Below are 17,319 nucleotides of genomic sequence, written 5' to 3'. Positions count from 1 at the left end.
TAAATGTTTTCAGATTTTTGGGATAGACACCCAGGAGAGGGATTGCTGGGTCATATGGTAATTCTAGTCTTAAGTTTTTGAGGAACCTTCATACTGTTTTCCATAGTGGCTGTACCAGTTCACATTCCCACCAACAGTGTATGAGGGTTCCTTTTTCTCCACAGTTTCTCTAGCACTTTTTATTTGTCTTGTTGATGATAACCATTCTAAGAAGTATGAGGTGATACCTCATTGTGGTTTTGATTTGCATTTCCCTAGTACCTAGTGAAGTTGAGCATTTTTTTCATATATCTGTTGGCCGTTTGTATGTCTTCTTGGGAGAAGTGTCTGTTCAGCTCCTCTGCCCATTTTTTAATTGGATTGTTGTTGTTGTCGTTGAGTTGTACAAGTTCTTTATATATTTTGGATGTTAGCTCCTTATTGGATGCATTGTTGAGAAGCAAGATTTTTAGAGCAAAATTGGACTTAGGGTCAGTGGGCTATTTTGGAACTTAATTTTGTTGCACTTGTGGCATCCAGAAATTGTTGATATTGACTTACTGGAAGGTAGGCAGTGTTCTGCTGGTGGGTTTAGAAAGCAGCACTTTAGTAAGTGGAGGAAAGTGTTTTTCAGGGCTTTTTAATGCAACAATGACATTTGCTAATCCATGTGTTTAAGTGCACAGTAAACATGTATAGCCAGACAACATGATCATAGGTTGAAATGGGAAAACCAGTAACAGAAAACTGGAAAGGGTGGGGGAAGTGGGCTCAGAGATGTAGAGGCAGGGCACCTTGGAGCCTGCACTTTCTGTCTTGACCAGGGCATGCCTCTACAATGAGCTGACCATGGTCAAGTCTGGCTGGCAATTTTCTGCATTATGTGGCAAAAACCAATATCAGGGAGCAATACATCAGACCATTTTCATCCCACTTCAGCCCCTCCTGGGGGTAACAAAATTGAACATAACTGAGGAAGGGAAATATCTGGGAGCCTATGGGTCTTGGGCATTTTTTCTTTCCTTCTCTTGCTCTTATCTCATTTTAAGACTTGGGATTTCCTTCTAAAGAGGCATCTTTGGCCCTGGAGAACTGAAATTTGCCAGGGTGGGTCCCAGAGGAGAGGAAGGAGAAAGCGTTGGCTTTGGCTTTGCTCAAGGCCTAGGGGACAACTGCAAATAAGACCTTCTTTTTAGATGGCCCAATCCAGTTCTCCACAGAGAGTTATGCCAGCATTCTGGGCAGGACTGCTCTGGAGGGAAGATTGTGTCTTTGGCCAGAGTGCACTCTATCTCATGAGAGCCAGAGTATGGCAGACTGAGCACAGAAGGGCAATGTCTAACAGAGCCAAGAATTCCCTCTGGGGCCTAGTTGGGCAGGAGCTCTGATTTTTCTCAATTACCCAAAAGATCCAGTTACAAAGAACATGGTCTGGCCCAACTGGAGTTTTCTATCATTTCATGTTTTAATTCTCCCACTCCCATGTCTTTTTTTCTTCAGTGGTAAGATAGACCTTGTATAACATCATCAGTTGCACAAGACAAAAATCGGTCCCGTAAGAAGCCAAGATGTTGCTGAAGCTTTCTTGCTGGAGTTAGCTCACTGTCTCAGTCAGTTTTACCAATTTTCCTGTTAAAAGGTTTACCCTAAGGGCCTTAGATTTAGCCTATTGTTGGGAAATGGTTTGATTGAAATAAAAATGTGTGATTTGCTTTCATGAACATTTTATAATGCCAAAGAAAACAGAGGCAGTTGTGTGCTCTGCTTTAGGAAAACCCAGTATATGAATGGATTTACAAATAAACTAGGGGTAGATTATTGGCAAAACAATTCAACATAATTCTTTAAATAACAAGCTTTCCTGGTGTATTTTTTAACAATTAATTTATGGCCAGGGTTTCAGAACACATCAGTCACATTAATCAGTTCACATCTGCTTCATTGTCACATACTAAGTAAGAGCTTGCTCTCTGAGTACAGGTCTAGTTCCTTGAAAGATCTTCTGGTCAAATGTATTATAACTAACAGGAACAAGAGCAAGTTAAATGTTCCAATAGCTTTCCTTTCTATTCGGCTTCCAACAAGATGAAGGTATTTGGGTAATTCTTGCCCTAAGGTATAGGTAGAGGTGTGTTATATACAAAGTGAGACAATAGGGAACATTTTTAAATGAACAAACAGCTTTCACAGAGACTATGTCACATTGTTATTACAACATAGATGAGCTGAAACTTTTTTGTACAGATTTGGAGGAAAGAAAATCTTAAAGAGAAATCGAGCATATAGAGGTAGTTGAATATCAATACGGGGTGGGGGAGCAGTATCTTAATTCCCCTTTCAGTTCATTACAGTGAGAGTAAAATGGCTGCTCAACAAACAAATGGAATAACAAACACAGACACATTTGCAGCTGTTTCAATGGCTTGCTTGATATTTTACTCCTAGAATTACTGATAACTACATAAAATGATGGCACTCGTTTATCTAAGATAAGCCTGTGATGCCACATTGACCTATCTGTTCTCCTTTTATTTTGTTATTTATTGTTGTTGGCTTTGGCAATAGCTAAATCTTAAGCAACTTTTAAAATGGTGCATAAGCTACAGTGTTGCTTTGTAAACTCCCTTTAATTTGCTGTGACGTATTTTCAAATGACTACAGAGTCATGAAGCAAAAACTTTAAAATGTCATCAAGAACAGAGATCACAGGCACTTCTCTCTCAAGGTTAACTTAGCGCGTTTGAAAATACCCACTTGTAAGTGAAAATATCTTCATTTCACCTCTAGATGTGCTTAACCCAGATTATTAAACAGCTGAACGGAGGGAGCTGTCATTCTAAAAAGAATTGAATGTGTACATTTTACATGGCTCCTTTTCTTTCTTTCTCTTTGCACTCAGGAAGGGCCACAAACTACAGCCCATGCAACCGGCTGCTTTTCAGAACTGTCTTTGATCATACATCAAAACCTCAATCAACAAGCCCGAGAAAGGGCTGAAAAATCTGTCCTTTTCCATTATTTGGGCTGCCTTCTATTTGCAACTTTATTACACACCTCTGCTATGATTCTGCCTTGGTAAACAGAAAGGGATGCAAAGTCAACATATTGGGCACTCAAGGAATGAGTCCCTGAATAAAACTCCATCTTGGAAATGGAGTTGGCATGGGGGGACACAGTACACAATGGATTCCAGTCCATCAACAGTGTGCAATCTATTGACAGTAAGAGACCTCTGGGTGCTGTGAGCCTGCCTCAGGAGCTCCACTGATCCAAGGGCTAGTCACAGGGGATTATCTAAGCCCAGGCCAGCTCCACAGGCAGAGATGGAAGTGTCACATGCACAGTGACTCAACTAGCCCTGTGAGGCTAGAAGCAGTCAGCCTTCAGAAAAGGCAAATTGTTGAAATAGTCAGTTCCTTGCTCCCTAAGTCAGGGGCAAGCACTCTTTTCTCCAAGTTGTCCACAGAAAATTCGTTTTTATCATTTTCATTTTCTAGATTTTGCTGGTTTTTTGCTAGCAGCAGTAGTACAGTACAAAGTAGAAAGGCATAATATCTGCTTGGTACCTAATATATATACACACACATATACATACGTGTGCACATATGGAGAGAGAGAGAGAGAGAGAGAGAGAGAGAGAGAGACAGACAGACAGACACACACACACACACACACACACACACACCCTGGGTCCTGATAGACAGCAAAACAAACCAACTAAATGGCACTATTTACCAAGTCTTGTCCTTCTGGATTTATGTTTTTTCTCTGTATACTCTTCATTCCCAAGCTTTTCTGCAAAACCAATTTACAAGCGTTGAAAATATTCACGTCTAACTGATTACCCCATTCAAGTACATTCCAAAGAACACTAAGGCTTAGCTTTGCATCCTGCCTCTCACCACTACTGAAACAAAAGCTTGCTGTAAAACCACCCATTTTGTGCATCTAGGCTACTGAGAGTAAAGTGCAATTCTGCCTTGCCAAGATCTACATTTGCTGGAGTTAGGTTCTCATTTATAAACATGAAGCATTCTATGATGTGGAATTTTATTTCAAAAAATCAAACTTCCCTTTCTATCTAGATTAAGTAGATATGTGTTGGGCAATTTACTTTTACATAACCTCCAACTTCCCATTATGAGCTTTTGGGGTGCTTTTGTGACTTGGTTGCCATGCCCATTTAAGGAAATTATGTGTAACACAAACTACTTAAAATGTTAAAAATCTGCAAAGTATGGGTTAAAAATCAGGCTTGGCTATTCAGTGGTTGACTGTGTTACTTAGGCGAAGTATTTAGCATTGCAGCCTCAGCTTTCTCATCCACAAGATGAGGATGAGAAGTGATCGCACAGGGTTGATGCGAGGAGTAAATGATTTAAAGAGCTCATGTATGTGAAATCACCTGGCTCAGTACCTGGTATATAGTAAGTTCAAAATACAGTTTTGTTTGGGCAGCATAAAGAAAGACCACGAACTAAGCACAAATGTCATAGATTGTAAAATGTGTTCACTCACCCTGGCATGAGGAAGATTTTCAATACATTTTGGAGAGCAGGAAGTGATGAGTTGGTTATCCTAAGGAAGCTAGAACTTAAAGCTTCCATTATATCAGAAATTCTAAACCTGCTAACAATACTACTTTTTAGCCCTATTGAAATCAGAAAAAAATTGATCGCACAGAATTCTCTCTTATCTCAGACCCTCATTTGTTTTCCAGTCTTTTCACTTTCCCAAACAGACTTGACTCCAAAAGGAATTACCTGTAAAGCATCAAGTTATGGCCTGAGACTCAGTGGGGTGGATTCCCCAGACAAGTTTAAAGTAGTTGAAAATGGGTATTGTGCGTAAAGTCAGCGTTTTATACCAATGTTGGCCCCTAATGATATTCCATCACTATGAATAATATAATCACAGCTATTATTGTCTCCTATTTGCTAGGCACTGTATATATATATATATATATATATATATATATATATATAATTTTATTTACTGTTCATAACAACACTATCTGCTGTATTTATCACTACCATTTGCTAGATGAGGAAACTGGGGCTCAGAAAAAGTTTGATCACAAAAGTAACACATCTGGCAAGCAGCGATGTTTATGACCCTTCTTTGGGTTGCATTTACACTAGATAATAGGAACCTATTGTACTAGGAATGTGTAATGACCACATGGCTGGGCACTAAGTCAGAGGGGGGAGCCTTTAATTTCCTGCTTCCTGAGTCTTGTAGAGTTTGCTTGTGCAGTAACCACACCTATCCTTCTTCATTGGCCCAGTCTGGCTCCAAACATCAAACCTGATAACATAATGTGCTGACAACATGGTGTCCATTACAAAAGTGGAGAAAAGATCATTTGGTTTCTGCTTACCTTAATCTCTCTTACGTTGCCTGGATCATCTCATTCTGCCTTTTCTGTTTCTGGCCACAGGTGGTGATGGAAGAAGTCAGACTGATTACTTGAGGCGTTAACCTCTCACCTTAACAGAGTGGTCAGGGTGCGAGTAAATAACACACTGCAGCTGTCCAGAATCATGGGGCGGTGTGTGTGTGTGTGGGGGGCGATTTGCAAATGGCACAATTTACTGTTTCCCTGCCCTAATCTTTTTACTCTGTCATTATAACACTCCCATACTCATGCTATTTTTCATGTTCGCCTGGCACTAAAGGAATCACACTAACTCTAAGCAAGCTAAACCAGGGCTCACTCTTATCTCCTTGTCCATCATTCTTCCCCTCTATTGAAATCTTAGGCCCTTTGCAACTTAGAGGACAGGCAGTGTTTAGATAATCATGGATTATAAAAATTAATCATGGATTAATTTTCTGTTTCTCTTACAAAGATTAAAAAACCAAAAAGATTGTTTTTTTTAAGTGTTCTACCTTTTCTACTGGCTTCTTTATAGTTTTCATAACAAGCAGTCCTTCAGCAAGTGTTTCCTCAGATGCTGGCCAGGCTGCGATCCTCAGAACCCTGAGAAGAGGAGGCTAGCTCGGCCTCGCTGTATGTACCAAACTGAAAACCATTTCTTATGAAGGGTTAAATATCCTGCCAAAAATCTCATTCCTAACTGCACTGGGGAGAAATTAGAAACACTTAGAATTAGATTGCTGAAATAACCGCCTATAATAGATTGTAATAAAGGACACTCCTCTGATTTATCAATTTGTTCCAGAAAAAGAATTCCTTCAGCCTTGCTCTGTATAACACGTAGAAAATGGATTATTTTACTTTACCCTGGCTTATTCCATAATCTATGCCAAATCTCTTAAGTATTTTATATTGTTGAATTGAAACTACAAGTAAATAGAATCTGTGAAGATAGATGATCTTAGCATGATTCTGAAGTTCCTTTAGACATCCAATTGGATTGATACAAAAATGGTTCAAGAACTGGCATCGGACGTAGTAAAAAATGGTTAAAGCAAAAATGGCACATTTCTAGTATTGTAACTTCCCTCTAGGTACATGCTAAACTACATCAATAAATAAAGCAATTGACTTCAGTAATGTACACTTGAATAGTTACAAACACACATGTAGAAAAAAAGGATACAGTAGTGCAAAAATAAATTATTAAAACAGAAGGAAGTATGAACATTATTAAAACAGAAAGAAGTATGAACATTATTTTACACAATGCCATATAAAACCTGAACCATTTGGAATGAGGCCTCAAGTAAGTGAAATAATGCAGTAACATTATTAGAATCTTTGCTTCACATTTCAAACACACAGTCATTCATCAATGAAAGAAAATTAAAGCAAAACCACATTAAACTTTCAGAATATTTTATGCCAAAATAAAAAAAAAATTTCTGGGCTCTCGAATACCTCTGCTGTGCATGTAGTCGTGCAGCATTCAAGAAGCATCTTGAGACAGAAAGTTTCAAACAGGTCACATTCTTTTGGTGTTTCTACTCCATTTCTCTCTGTGATCAACAGCAGGGTAATAATGCCTCTGTTTGACACTTCCTTCTGTTGTTATTGCAACTAGATATATTTACACGATGACTCCTGTAGACAGTGGGGAGGGTGGAAGTTTCCTCTTCAGTCATCCACTCAAACTAGTTTTGGTTTCGGGATATAAAGGCCAGGACACGCCGAATACCATTCAGTCTATCCTTTAAGGACTTCATTGCTAGGAACGGGAGCTGAGCTCGGCTTTCTAATGGAAGAACTGCTAATGTCCACCAGCACCAGGCTGGACCATTTGGGTTAATCTGCAACAGAGAAACAAAATGGGTTCATCCTATTCTTCCCATGGAAGTGATATCAGTCTGTAGGTTTCCAAAGCCACAAGGTAAGCATCCCAGATGGAACTGCTTCTGTGGGTGGCAGACTACTAATTGCCCCTGTATCTATTTCCCCTTATCTTAGCTGGGCGTATAGCCACCCAGAAAAAGACTACATTTCTCAGCCTCCCTTGCCACTAGGTAAGGCCATGAGACAAAGTTCTGGCTAATGAGGTGTAAAGGGAAATGGTATGTGTGACTTTTGGGTCATGCCTTGAGAAAAAGGCATGTGCCCTCCACCATCCTCTTTCTCTCCCTTTCCTGTAGCTAGAATATGGACATGGTGATAATCAGCCTTCTTTAATCAGGAGGAGAAGGGCAACATTTAAACGAGAGTAGAACTTTGTGAGGAAGGAACCTGACTCTCTGAATGATCTCATGGAACAGAACTGCCCTAGGCCTCGAGGATATATGCCTGCTATCTTGTTTAATTAAGATAATTATTTTTGATAGTTGCTGACATCCTAACAGATACACTATACTTCCTATCCAGTGTGATTTCATGAGTGGGAATATCCACTACTCAGTCTCTTCCACTTCTAAAATTCTATTTAAGATCCTTTTGACTGATGCATACGACATGCGGGCCTTCAATTCCCATGACCCCTTAGGCTTTGCTTGTCTCTTAACTCCATTTCCCTGCTTCTGGCTCAAGGCAATATAGTCCACTTATGCCGTGTCACTATATAGGGCCACAGGTAGCTCTTCCCCTGAAACCAAGCCTATGATTCTCACCCCAAAGCCCAGCAATCCCACTTGGCAAAAATTCCAATTCAAAAACACATTCACATGAGAAATGTATTCTGTGCCCAGGTTTCCTTTTTTTTTATTGTGAAGTAAACATTTTTTTAAAATTAGTTTCAGCTGTACAATACAGTGCAATAGTTATACTTTTTACCCCTCAAAGTGACAACCCCCTCCCCAAATCTGCTGCCCCACTCCCCCTCCCCTGCCCCATATCATACATATCTATTGGGCAGAGGATATGAAGAGACATTTCTCTAAAGAGGACATGCAGATGGCCAACAAGCATATGAAAAAATGCTCAACCTCACTAATCATCAGGGAAATGCAAATAAAAACCACAATGAGATACCAGTTCACTCCAGTCAGAATGGCTATCATCAACAAATCAACAAACAACAAGTGCTGGCGAGGCTGTGGAGAAAAGGGAACCCTGCTGCACTGTTGGTGGGACTGCAGATTGGTGCAGCCATTATGGAAATCAGTATGGAGGTTCCTCAAAAAACTGAAAATGGAACTACCGTATGACCCAGCAATTCCACTCTTGGGTATCTATCCAGAGAAACCCAAGACGCTAATTTGAAAAAATATATGCGCCCCTATGTTTACTGCAGCGCTGTTTACAATAGCCAAGACTTGGAAACAATCGAAATGCCCATCGGTAGACAACTGGATTAAGAAACTGTGGTACATTTACACAATGGAGTATTACTCAGCTATAAAGAATGAAATCGTACCATTGCAATGATATGGACAGGTTTCCTTTTAATAAAGAGCTTTCCCCTCCCACACAAACACTTCACCAAAATTCTGTTTGACAGCAGCTGCCCAGGCACACATTTTAGATATTGATGACTTATTTCCTCCTAAGCCCCAAATGAGTTTTCTGCCCACAATTTTCCAAAGGTTGGTTTTAGAACTATAGAGAACCACATCCTGGTCAGACCTCTGACATGTGGGATTATTTGCCTCCAAATTGGTTCACCTGATTCTCCCCCAAACCTCATTGCTCTCTTTGCTTCTCTATGTCTCTAGGTTCCTTTGTATTCATTTTTGTCCCTCGCTGCAGTCTGTAACATGCTCTCCCTCTTATTGGCAGTTCTAAATATTAGATTGACATATTCTAAACTTTCTTTCCCAGAATCATTAACAAAGACATTTAAGCTGATGTTAATCTTTGTGGCTGTTTCTAAGACACCTCCTCCTGAGGCTTAGAACACTCTTATTAATGGGACCATTGGAGCTGCAGCATTGACTGGATCAAACTGGATGCAATCTGGGGTGGGGAGAGGAGGGTTGTTTGCTTGCTTGCTTGTTTATTTGTTTTGCTGATGCTACCAAAGCAACATGATAAAAACATTAATAAGAAAGGAAATGAAACCCAAAATTTCAAGTGAGCCTTATGAATCACTCTATGGCATCTGTGTTTTCTCTTATAGAAGATGCTGTTATCATTGCTGATTGCTATCTTTTGCCTGACTGGGGCAGAATGCTTTCCAGACGGTGAAGGAGAACATTAGGCTTGATCATGAGCTTGCTCAGAGCTCTGCTGTAATCCTGAGTCACCATGGCCCAGAGCCAGGAGCTGGGTCATTGGGAAGCACTAACTGGCCTTTCTCCTTTCAACATTCACAATGCCTTTGTATGGGGGAAGGAGCCACCTTTGTGTGGTCTGGAGAAAGCAAGACATTTCAGCCCAGTAGGGAACAGACTGGTTCTTTACAGCCTCAGAATGCAAGAGGAAGAGGGGACTTCATAGAATATCTCTTTTACCTACCTGCCTCATTTCAGAGATGGGAGAATAGTGGAGAAAGGGGAAGGGACTTACCCAAGGTCACACAGCTAGATAAGGTAAGCAAGAGCAATCTTTTGGCAAGGAAGTCAGAATATACATATTCTATTTTACTATTGTGACAGAGTCACAAATGACTATAACTAAAGAATCTAGAAAGTTATGGAGTGGTGATATAGGAGAGCCAACTCAAAATGTGGGAAAAGTGATGGTGGGGAAACATTTGACTAAAATATCTCCAGTCTTGTCCTGGTAAGAGTGTGTTCTCTGATTTATACCAGGCAAGCAAAGCTTGGTGAAACTTAACTATCTCCACTTTCCTGGAGCCTGATCTCTCAAAAGGACCTGTTTCCCCAGGCTATAGACTGATCCAGTAGAACCCAGTGAACTGCTTTGTAGTATAACTCAACCAACGGTAAGTTTAACTATGGGGTCAGTTTTCTCAGGACCCACTGATCCCTGATTAGGACAATGACAAGGGTCTAGAACTGCAGGGCTAAGTATAGAGGAACTCGGCTGTGAAATATTTCTGTGGTCTTGCAGTTGGAATCCTTTAAGGTAGCTGGCCCTATCTTCTAGCTCTTGCAGCAATGGGGGAGAGGGTTATGAAACTCCCTGAAAGAGGCAGCCTTTGGTCTCAGCTCCCAGGATACCCTTCTCTTTAGCCTGGACTTTGTGTAAATCTTGTCACCCTAACACATTACCATGGTATGAATCTGGACTCCCACTGAAGGTTCTCCTGGTATCTGTGTTCCCTTTTCTCACCTGACTCCTCTCTCAAAACCTGTCTTGGATCCAAGTTCCTACTGCTGTACTTTAGTTCCTCCAATTCTGACCTGGGATCCTTTTGGTCTTACCCGTGATGCCAACTTCCCGCACCAACAATACCATATTAGCTCCATATTGTTCTCTGCACCTGATTTGCTAGATGGCAACCATGCACCCATCTAATCACAAACCCCAGCCTCTCTCATTTGCTGGGGGCAAAGAGACATTTTTATATACCTGGGGATCCACATCTTTCTCTGGCATTGGACCAAAGTGATTGAGTATCCGATTCTTCAGAGATGATTTGAGTGAATGAAACCACGATGACGCTTGCTCATAGACACAGTTATGTAATCCCATGAGCTCCGCACAATCCTCTCCTTGAACCTGAAAGTATCAAAGTGGAAGTGAAGCATTCTGTACCTTCTCCATCACTCCTAGAGCCACTGTTGGCACCTGACTCTCTTTGAGCATCCATCCTATCTCCCTACAGGAAGGCTTATCCACCCAGCTTGTTCTTGTGTGGTATGTGTAGGCTCCTTAAGCAGATAATGGGTAGTGCATAAATACTGGTGAGGGTGGAGAAAGGAGAACGATTCAGCTGGGTAAATTAGCTGAAACAACGAGTCATATAAAAAACCATAGATACAAACTGGCCTGAGTGAAGGCATGGTAATGATGGTTTATGCCTCTCTCCTTTTCATTTTTTACATCTGCTCTCTCATTGCTCACTGGGAAGAGAGGCATGAGTGTCTGTGTCTCAGTGTATAACTCTATCTTCCAAGTTGAATACAATTTTCCCATTGATCAAATACTTACTAATTGTGTACTATGTAGTGAATGTAAATATAAGTGAACATGGGATTATTTACCTCTTCTTCTGTCCATTGGTTTAGAAAACCAAGGATTAACTGGACATGTTATCTTTCTGCCTCATGGGATAATGGATTATTGGGAAGGGCTTTTAGCCAGGATGCCCATTTAAAAACACAAATGCACATTGTGAATTTACAATTATTTCAAAAGTTTTAAAATCTAAATAAATTGATAAATTTAATACACACATGTAGACCCACTCCAGATCTATCCCTTGATACCCCGGGCAGAGACCTAACTCCTAGCTGAATGGGCGCCCCAGGGTTGGTCTGGCTTGGCATTTCTTATGCATGAATATAACTCAGCAACTAAGCAGGGAGAGCCAGGATACTGGGAGCTGTCATTGCCATTCTGCAATCTGATAGCAGTTGGGCAGCATTCAATGTTGCTGCACCAATTTGATGAGAAATCCCAAGGCCTCCAAACGTGCTGAGAAATCCCTTTGCAGGTATCTCCATCAGCAAAGTCACAAGGATTGCCTGGCTTTGGGATTCTTGGCACTGGCCACCCTCACCTTTTGGTCTTCAATGTATTCAATGTCGGCTGTGTTGTAACCATCCCGCTGGCCCTGATGGAGGACCTTGAAGCGCCTCTTGCCTATGCTGTCAACCACTGAGCGGCCATCGGCAAAGAATTGAACGTTTCTGATCTCTAGGATGCAGCCATGTTCTGCAAAACTGTTTATTGGAAATGGAGTAAAAAAAGGGGGGGAATTCTTGATGAGTTCTATCCCTGACCTTGTCCCCAGCTATTTCTGTAACCCCCATGCTGTGCCTCGAGGTGAATTCTGCCTATTTACTTGCCCCAGGGTCTACAGCTACCACTACACAACAGGCAGTGCTTACGTGGAAAAAAAACACAACTTAATGTATTAGTATAACTGCTACCATTTATTGAGCACATACTATGTGTTAGGTACTGTGCTCAGTGTTTCGTGTGCATTGTTAACTCACCATTTCTCTCAACAAACCCAATGAGGTAGGCATTCTCATTGTACCCACTTTACAGATAAGAAAACTGAGTGACAGAAAGGTTAAGTAACTTGCCCAAAGTCAAACTTGCTCCAGTGCTGGAGCCAGAATATGAACCCAGACAGTTTGACTCCAGGGTCCACACACTTATAAAACAAGTTTTACAGTATATACCACCCATTTAGCAAAAGGTTAATCCTGGGGTTTCTTTCTATAGGCTACCTCTCACATAATAAACTAGGGACCAGAGGGACCCTGATTCTTACAAATGCTCAATGTCGTGAGCTGGCTAAGTCTCATGAGCTGTGCCTCTTCATCTTCAGAGAGAGCCCCAAAGTAAAACAAAAACCCTCTCCACCCAGCTTCCCTTGACTCACATAGTTCCTTACTTACCCTTTGACGGGATCTCCAAGGCACATGCCAAACTGTCTTGTGCCTGTCTCAATGCATCTACGAATCATCAGACGGTAACAAGGCTCAAATATATGCAGGGGACAAGGAACGGTGGGATAGGCCATAGTACACACGAAAATAGGCACATTCTTATTTAAGCTGTCAGGAAGAGCAAATGACATGGATCTCAATGCAATGGAGCACAACACAGAAAGATTGGTCAAATGTTACCAGGTGGTTCCCCCGCAGGAAGGCAAGGAGACATCAACTTTTGATGGCTGATAAAAAATACTGAAATGCGGATGGCCGACTGGCTCAGTTAGTTGGTTAAGAGTGTGAGCTCTGAGCAACAGGGTCACCTCAATTCCCATATGGGCCAGTGAGCTGCATCCTAGCTGAGCTGCTGCTGAGCTGCCAACAGGTGGCAGGATGCCCTCAGCTGGTGAGAGCACGTACTCCTAACAACAAGGTTGCTGATTCGACTCCCACATGGGATGGTGGGCTATGCCCACCCGCAACTAAGATTGAACATGGAACCTTGAGCTGAGATTCCCTGAGCTGGCGACGGGCGGCTGGAAGGCTCAGTGGTTAGAGCATGCACTTTTAGCAACAAGGTTTCTGGTTCGCCTCCCGCATGGGATGGTGGGGTGTGCCCTCCACAACTAAGATTGAAGGACAACAACTTGGTTGTTCCCCTTCCCCAATTCCCCAGTAAAATCTTTTTTAAAAATACTGAAATGCATAAGATTTCCAGTCAGGACACAGTAAGTAAACGCTGTGTTTGCATCCTTGCACAACCACATCAAAATTACAACTAAATTACAGAACAACCATCATTGTGAATCACCTAAAGTCTAGCTGAACCGAAGCCCTACAGCTAAGGACATACAGAAAAAGCCACCTTGACCCTGGTAGGAGAGGTGGAGACACTGAATGGCCTAGTCCCAAACCCATGTGTGGCAGTTAAAAATGTGGAGGGATATCTTGGATGTGGAGGTCCCCCCCTGAGAAGCAAGGGGTCCCAGCCCCACACCAGGATTCTCAGCCCAGATTTCCAGTGCTGGGAAGGGAAGTCCCCACAACTTCTGGCTGTGAAAACCAGCAGAGAGTGTGGCTGAGTGAGATGGAGAGTGGCTGGAGTCCCAGGCACTCCTCTTAAAGGGCCCATGCATGGACTTACTTGCTGATGAACTCACTCACTCTGAGCTTCAGCACTGCGGCACCAGCTCAAAAGGCACCAATGACATATGGGGCACAACTGAATTGTCTAGCTTAAGAATGAGGGCTGGGGGAGGGCAGCTCTCTCCCAGACAAAAGTGCTAGCAGAATCCATTATTTTTGGTGAGCCCTCCCCCTTCCCACCTGCAGATGCAGGTGGCTGCCATATATGAGTCTCCATCAACCTGGCTAACACTCTTTGTGTCACCCTAGTGATTCCCTGACACCCAGCCCCACCCAACTTGTGGACCTACCCAAGATGCTTCCAGTGGTTTTTCCGTATAAATGGTCTGACTTGGCTCATGCTGCGGACTTTCCTAAAATCTCTCAAAGGTTCACAAAACCCAAACAAGCAGCATCTGACCTCAGCGTGCCCTGTACCTAATGCTGAGTAGCTCCAAGCCCAGCACTAGTGGCAGCCAGCCTCAGTTCATCAGTTCATGGCTTGACCTCTCCAAGGCACCTCAAAGCCCAGTGTGAGTGGCCGCCATCTGTGGATTGCTTTGTGGCTTATGCCAGGTGGCCCTGGGTATAACACAGGTTGTGACTGAACTTGGCCTGCAGCAGGGCCCCTCACAGGAAGCTCCAGGGCTGGCACACCCAGTGGTGTCTAGATTTGGACTGAGCTGGAGCCCCACATAGCTGCCTCTATGGGCAACACACCCAAGGAGCAGACAGAGCAGGCATCAGAGCCCCACTGAAGCAAATCCTGCTCCATAGGGTCAGCTCATGCACAATAGCTCCTCCCCTGTAGTCACGGCCAGTCCTCACAACCAACCAGATGAGGGTCAATCCCTCCCATTGATGTGCAAACAGCAACCAAGGCTCAACTACAACTGGACAGCACACACAACCCACACAAGAGACACATCTGGAGCACCTGGCTCAGGTGACCAGGAAGACTGCACCACTGGGCCCCAAAGAACATCTACTACATAAAGCCACTCTGCTAAGACTGGGAGACATAGCAGCTCTACTTAATACAGAGAAAAAAAAACTCAGAGAGGCAGTCAAAATGGAGAAACAAAGAAACACGTCCCAAATGAAAGAACAGAACAAAGCTCCATAAAAATAACTAAGCAAAATAGAGACAAGCAATCTACCAGACCCAGAGATCAAAACACTGGTTATAAGGATGCTCAATGATCTCACAGAGAACTTCAACAAAGAGATAGGAAACATAAAAATGGAGATAGAAAACATAAAAAAGAACCAGTCAGAAATGAAGAATACAATAATTGAAATGAAGAATACATTAAAGGGACTCAACAGTAGATTAGATGAAACCTCTGTTTCATCTAATTTCAAATCAGCAGTTTAGAAGATAAGGTAAGAGAAAACACCCAATCAGAACAGCAAAAAGGAAAATGAATCCAAAAATTCAGGACAGTTTAAAGGGCCCCTGGGACAACATCAAGTGTACCAACATTCTTATCATTGGGGTACCAGAAGGAGAAAAGAGAGAGCTGAAAATCCCTCTCTTTTAATGACAGGGAATGAGAGAATGACAGAAATCTTCCTTAACCTGATGAAGGATATAGATATACAAGCCCAGAAAACACAGAGAGTCCCAAACAAGATGAACCCAAGGTTGAAGACAAAAAGAGAATCTTAAAAGCAGCAAGGGAGCACCCATAAGACTGTCAGTTGATTTCTCAACAGAAACTTTGCAGGCCAGAAGAGGTTGGCACAAAATATTCAAAGTGAAGAAATGAAAGGACTTAGAACCAAGATTCCACTACCCAGCAAAGCTATCATTTAGAATCGAAGGACAGGTAAAGAGCTCCCCAGACAAGAAAAAGCTAAAGGAGTTCACCAACACCAAACCAGTATTATACAAAATGTTAGAGGGACTTCTTTAAGAAGAAAAAGAAAAAAATATATAAAAATGTGAAAAATAAAATGGAAATGACTACATATCTATCAATAATTAATTTAAATGTAAGTGGATTAGATGCTCCAATCAAAAGATATGGGGGCTGAATGGATAAGAAAACAAAACCCTTACATATGCTGCCCACAAAAGACTCACTTCAGATTGAGAGACACACACAGACTGAAAGTAAGTGGATGGAAAAAAAATATTTTGTGAAAATGGAAATGAAAAAAAGAAAAAACTGAGGTAGCAATCCTTACTCTAGACACAATAGACTTTAAAACAAAGTCTATAACAAGAGACAAAGCAGGACCCAGTAATCTCATTTTGGGTATTTATCCGAGGAAACTCAAAGCAATACTTCAAAGGGTCATGTGTGTCCATATGTCCATTGCAGCATTATTTACAATAGCCAAGAAATGGAGGCAACCGGGGTTTCCATCAATGGGTGAATAGACAAAGAAGAGGTGGTATATACATAAAATCGAATATTACTCAGCCATAAAAAAGAATGAAATCTTGCCATCTGCAACAACATGGATGGACCTAGAGGGTACTGTGATGAGTGGAGTACGTCAGACAGGGAAAGATAAATGCCATATGATTTTACTTATATGTGGAACCTAAAGAACAAAATAAGCAAAACAGAAGCAGGCTCATAGACACAGAGAACATTTTGATAGTTACCAGCTGGGAGGGGGTGGGGGGTGGGTGAAAAAAAGAAGGGATTAAGAAGTACAAATTGATAGTCACAAAATAGTCATGGGAATGTAAGGTACAGCATAAGGAATATAGTCAATAATATTGTAATACCTATGTATGGTGTCGGATCGGTACTAGACTTAACAGGTGATCACTTTGTAAGTTATATAAATGTCTAATCACTATGTTGTACACCTGAAACTAATATAATACTGTATGTCAACTGTAATTGAGGAATAAAACAATTATTTAAAATATATATATTTAGGAATCAGCAGGATTATTCTAACAGGGAGAAGAATGTAAACTTTAAAGAAAGCTATAGACCAATTATATTTACTCCATAAAGAAAATAAAATTTTACATGTAATATATAAAACAGTATAAATGTATATTCATCTATTTAGTTGCTTATGCAATCATTTTCTCTCTAGACCAATGGTTCTCAATGGGGCAATTTTGCACCTCAGGGGACATTTGGAAATATCTGGATACATTTCTGGTTGTCACAGCTGGTGAGGAGGTGCTACTGGCATTTAGTGGATAGAATTCAGTGACACTGATAAACATTCTATGATGCACAGGGCAGCCCCTCTCCTCCACAGCAGAAAGTGATCCTGCCCCAGATATCGATAGTGTTGAGTTTGAGAAATCCTGCCCTAGGGGGTGATGTTGCAATCTAGATTTTCCTGAAG

General features: G+C 41.6%; 1 protein-coding gene across 5 annotated transcripts in view; it reads right to left on the bottom strand.

Annotated features, from left to right (window-relative positions):
* Window positions 1–1,844: 1,844 nt before the first annotated feature.
* The window catches only part of LONRF3 (LON peptidase N-terminal domain and ring finger 3), a 44,880-nt gene continuing 29,405 nt past the window's right edge, over window positions 1,845–17,319 (bottom strand). For 4 of the 5 annotated variants that reach the window (XM_019667844.1, XM_019667843.1, XM_019667842.1 and 1 more), the window contains 4 exons: window positions 12,829–12,987; window positions 11,979–12,141; window positions 10,826–10,975; window positions 1,845–7,212 (listed from right to left, as the gene is read on the bottom strand). In XM_019667844.1, coding sequence (XP_019523389.1) covers window positions 7,057–7,212; window positions 10,826–10,975; window positions 11,979–12,141; window positions 12,829–12,987 — 628 coding nt within the window. In that variant the 3' untranslated portion in view covers window positions 1,845–7,056. The remainder of the gene's footprint in view (window positions 7,213–10,825; window positions 10,976–11,978; window positions 12,142–12,828; window positions 12,988–17,319) is intronic. The other variant, XR_002126813.1, reaches the window with a different exon arrangement.

The sequence above is a fragment of the Hipposideros armiger genome, unplaced genomic scaffold (genome assembly GCF_001890085.2).
Source record: "Hipposideros armiger isolate ML-2016 unplaced genomic scaffold, ASM189008v1 scaffold_508, whole genome shotgun sequence".
In the NCBI taxonomy this organism is placed as follows: domain Eukaryota; kingdom Metazoa; phylum Chordata; class Mammalia; order Chiroptera; family Hipposideridae; genus Hipposideros; species Hipposideros armiger.
Note: the sequence above shows the minus strand (reverse complement) of the source record. Positions and strands in the feature narration are given on the sequence as shown.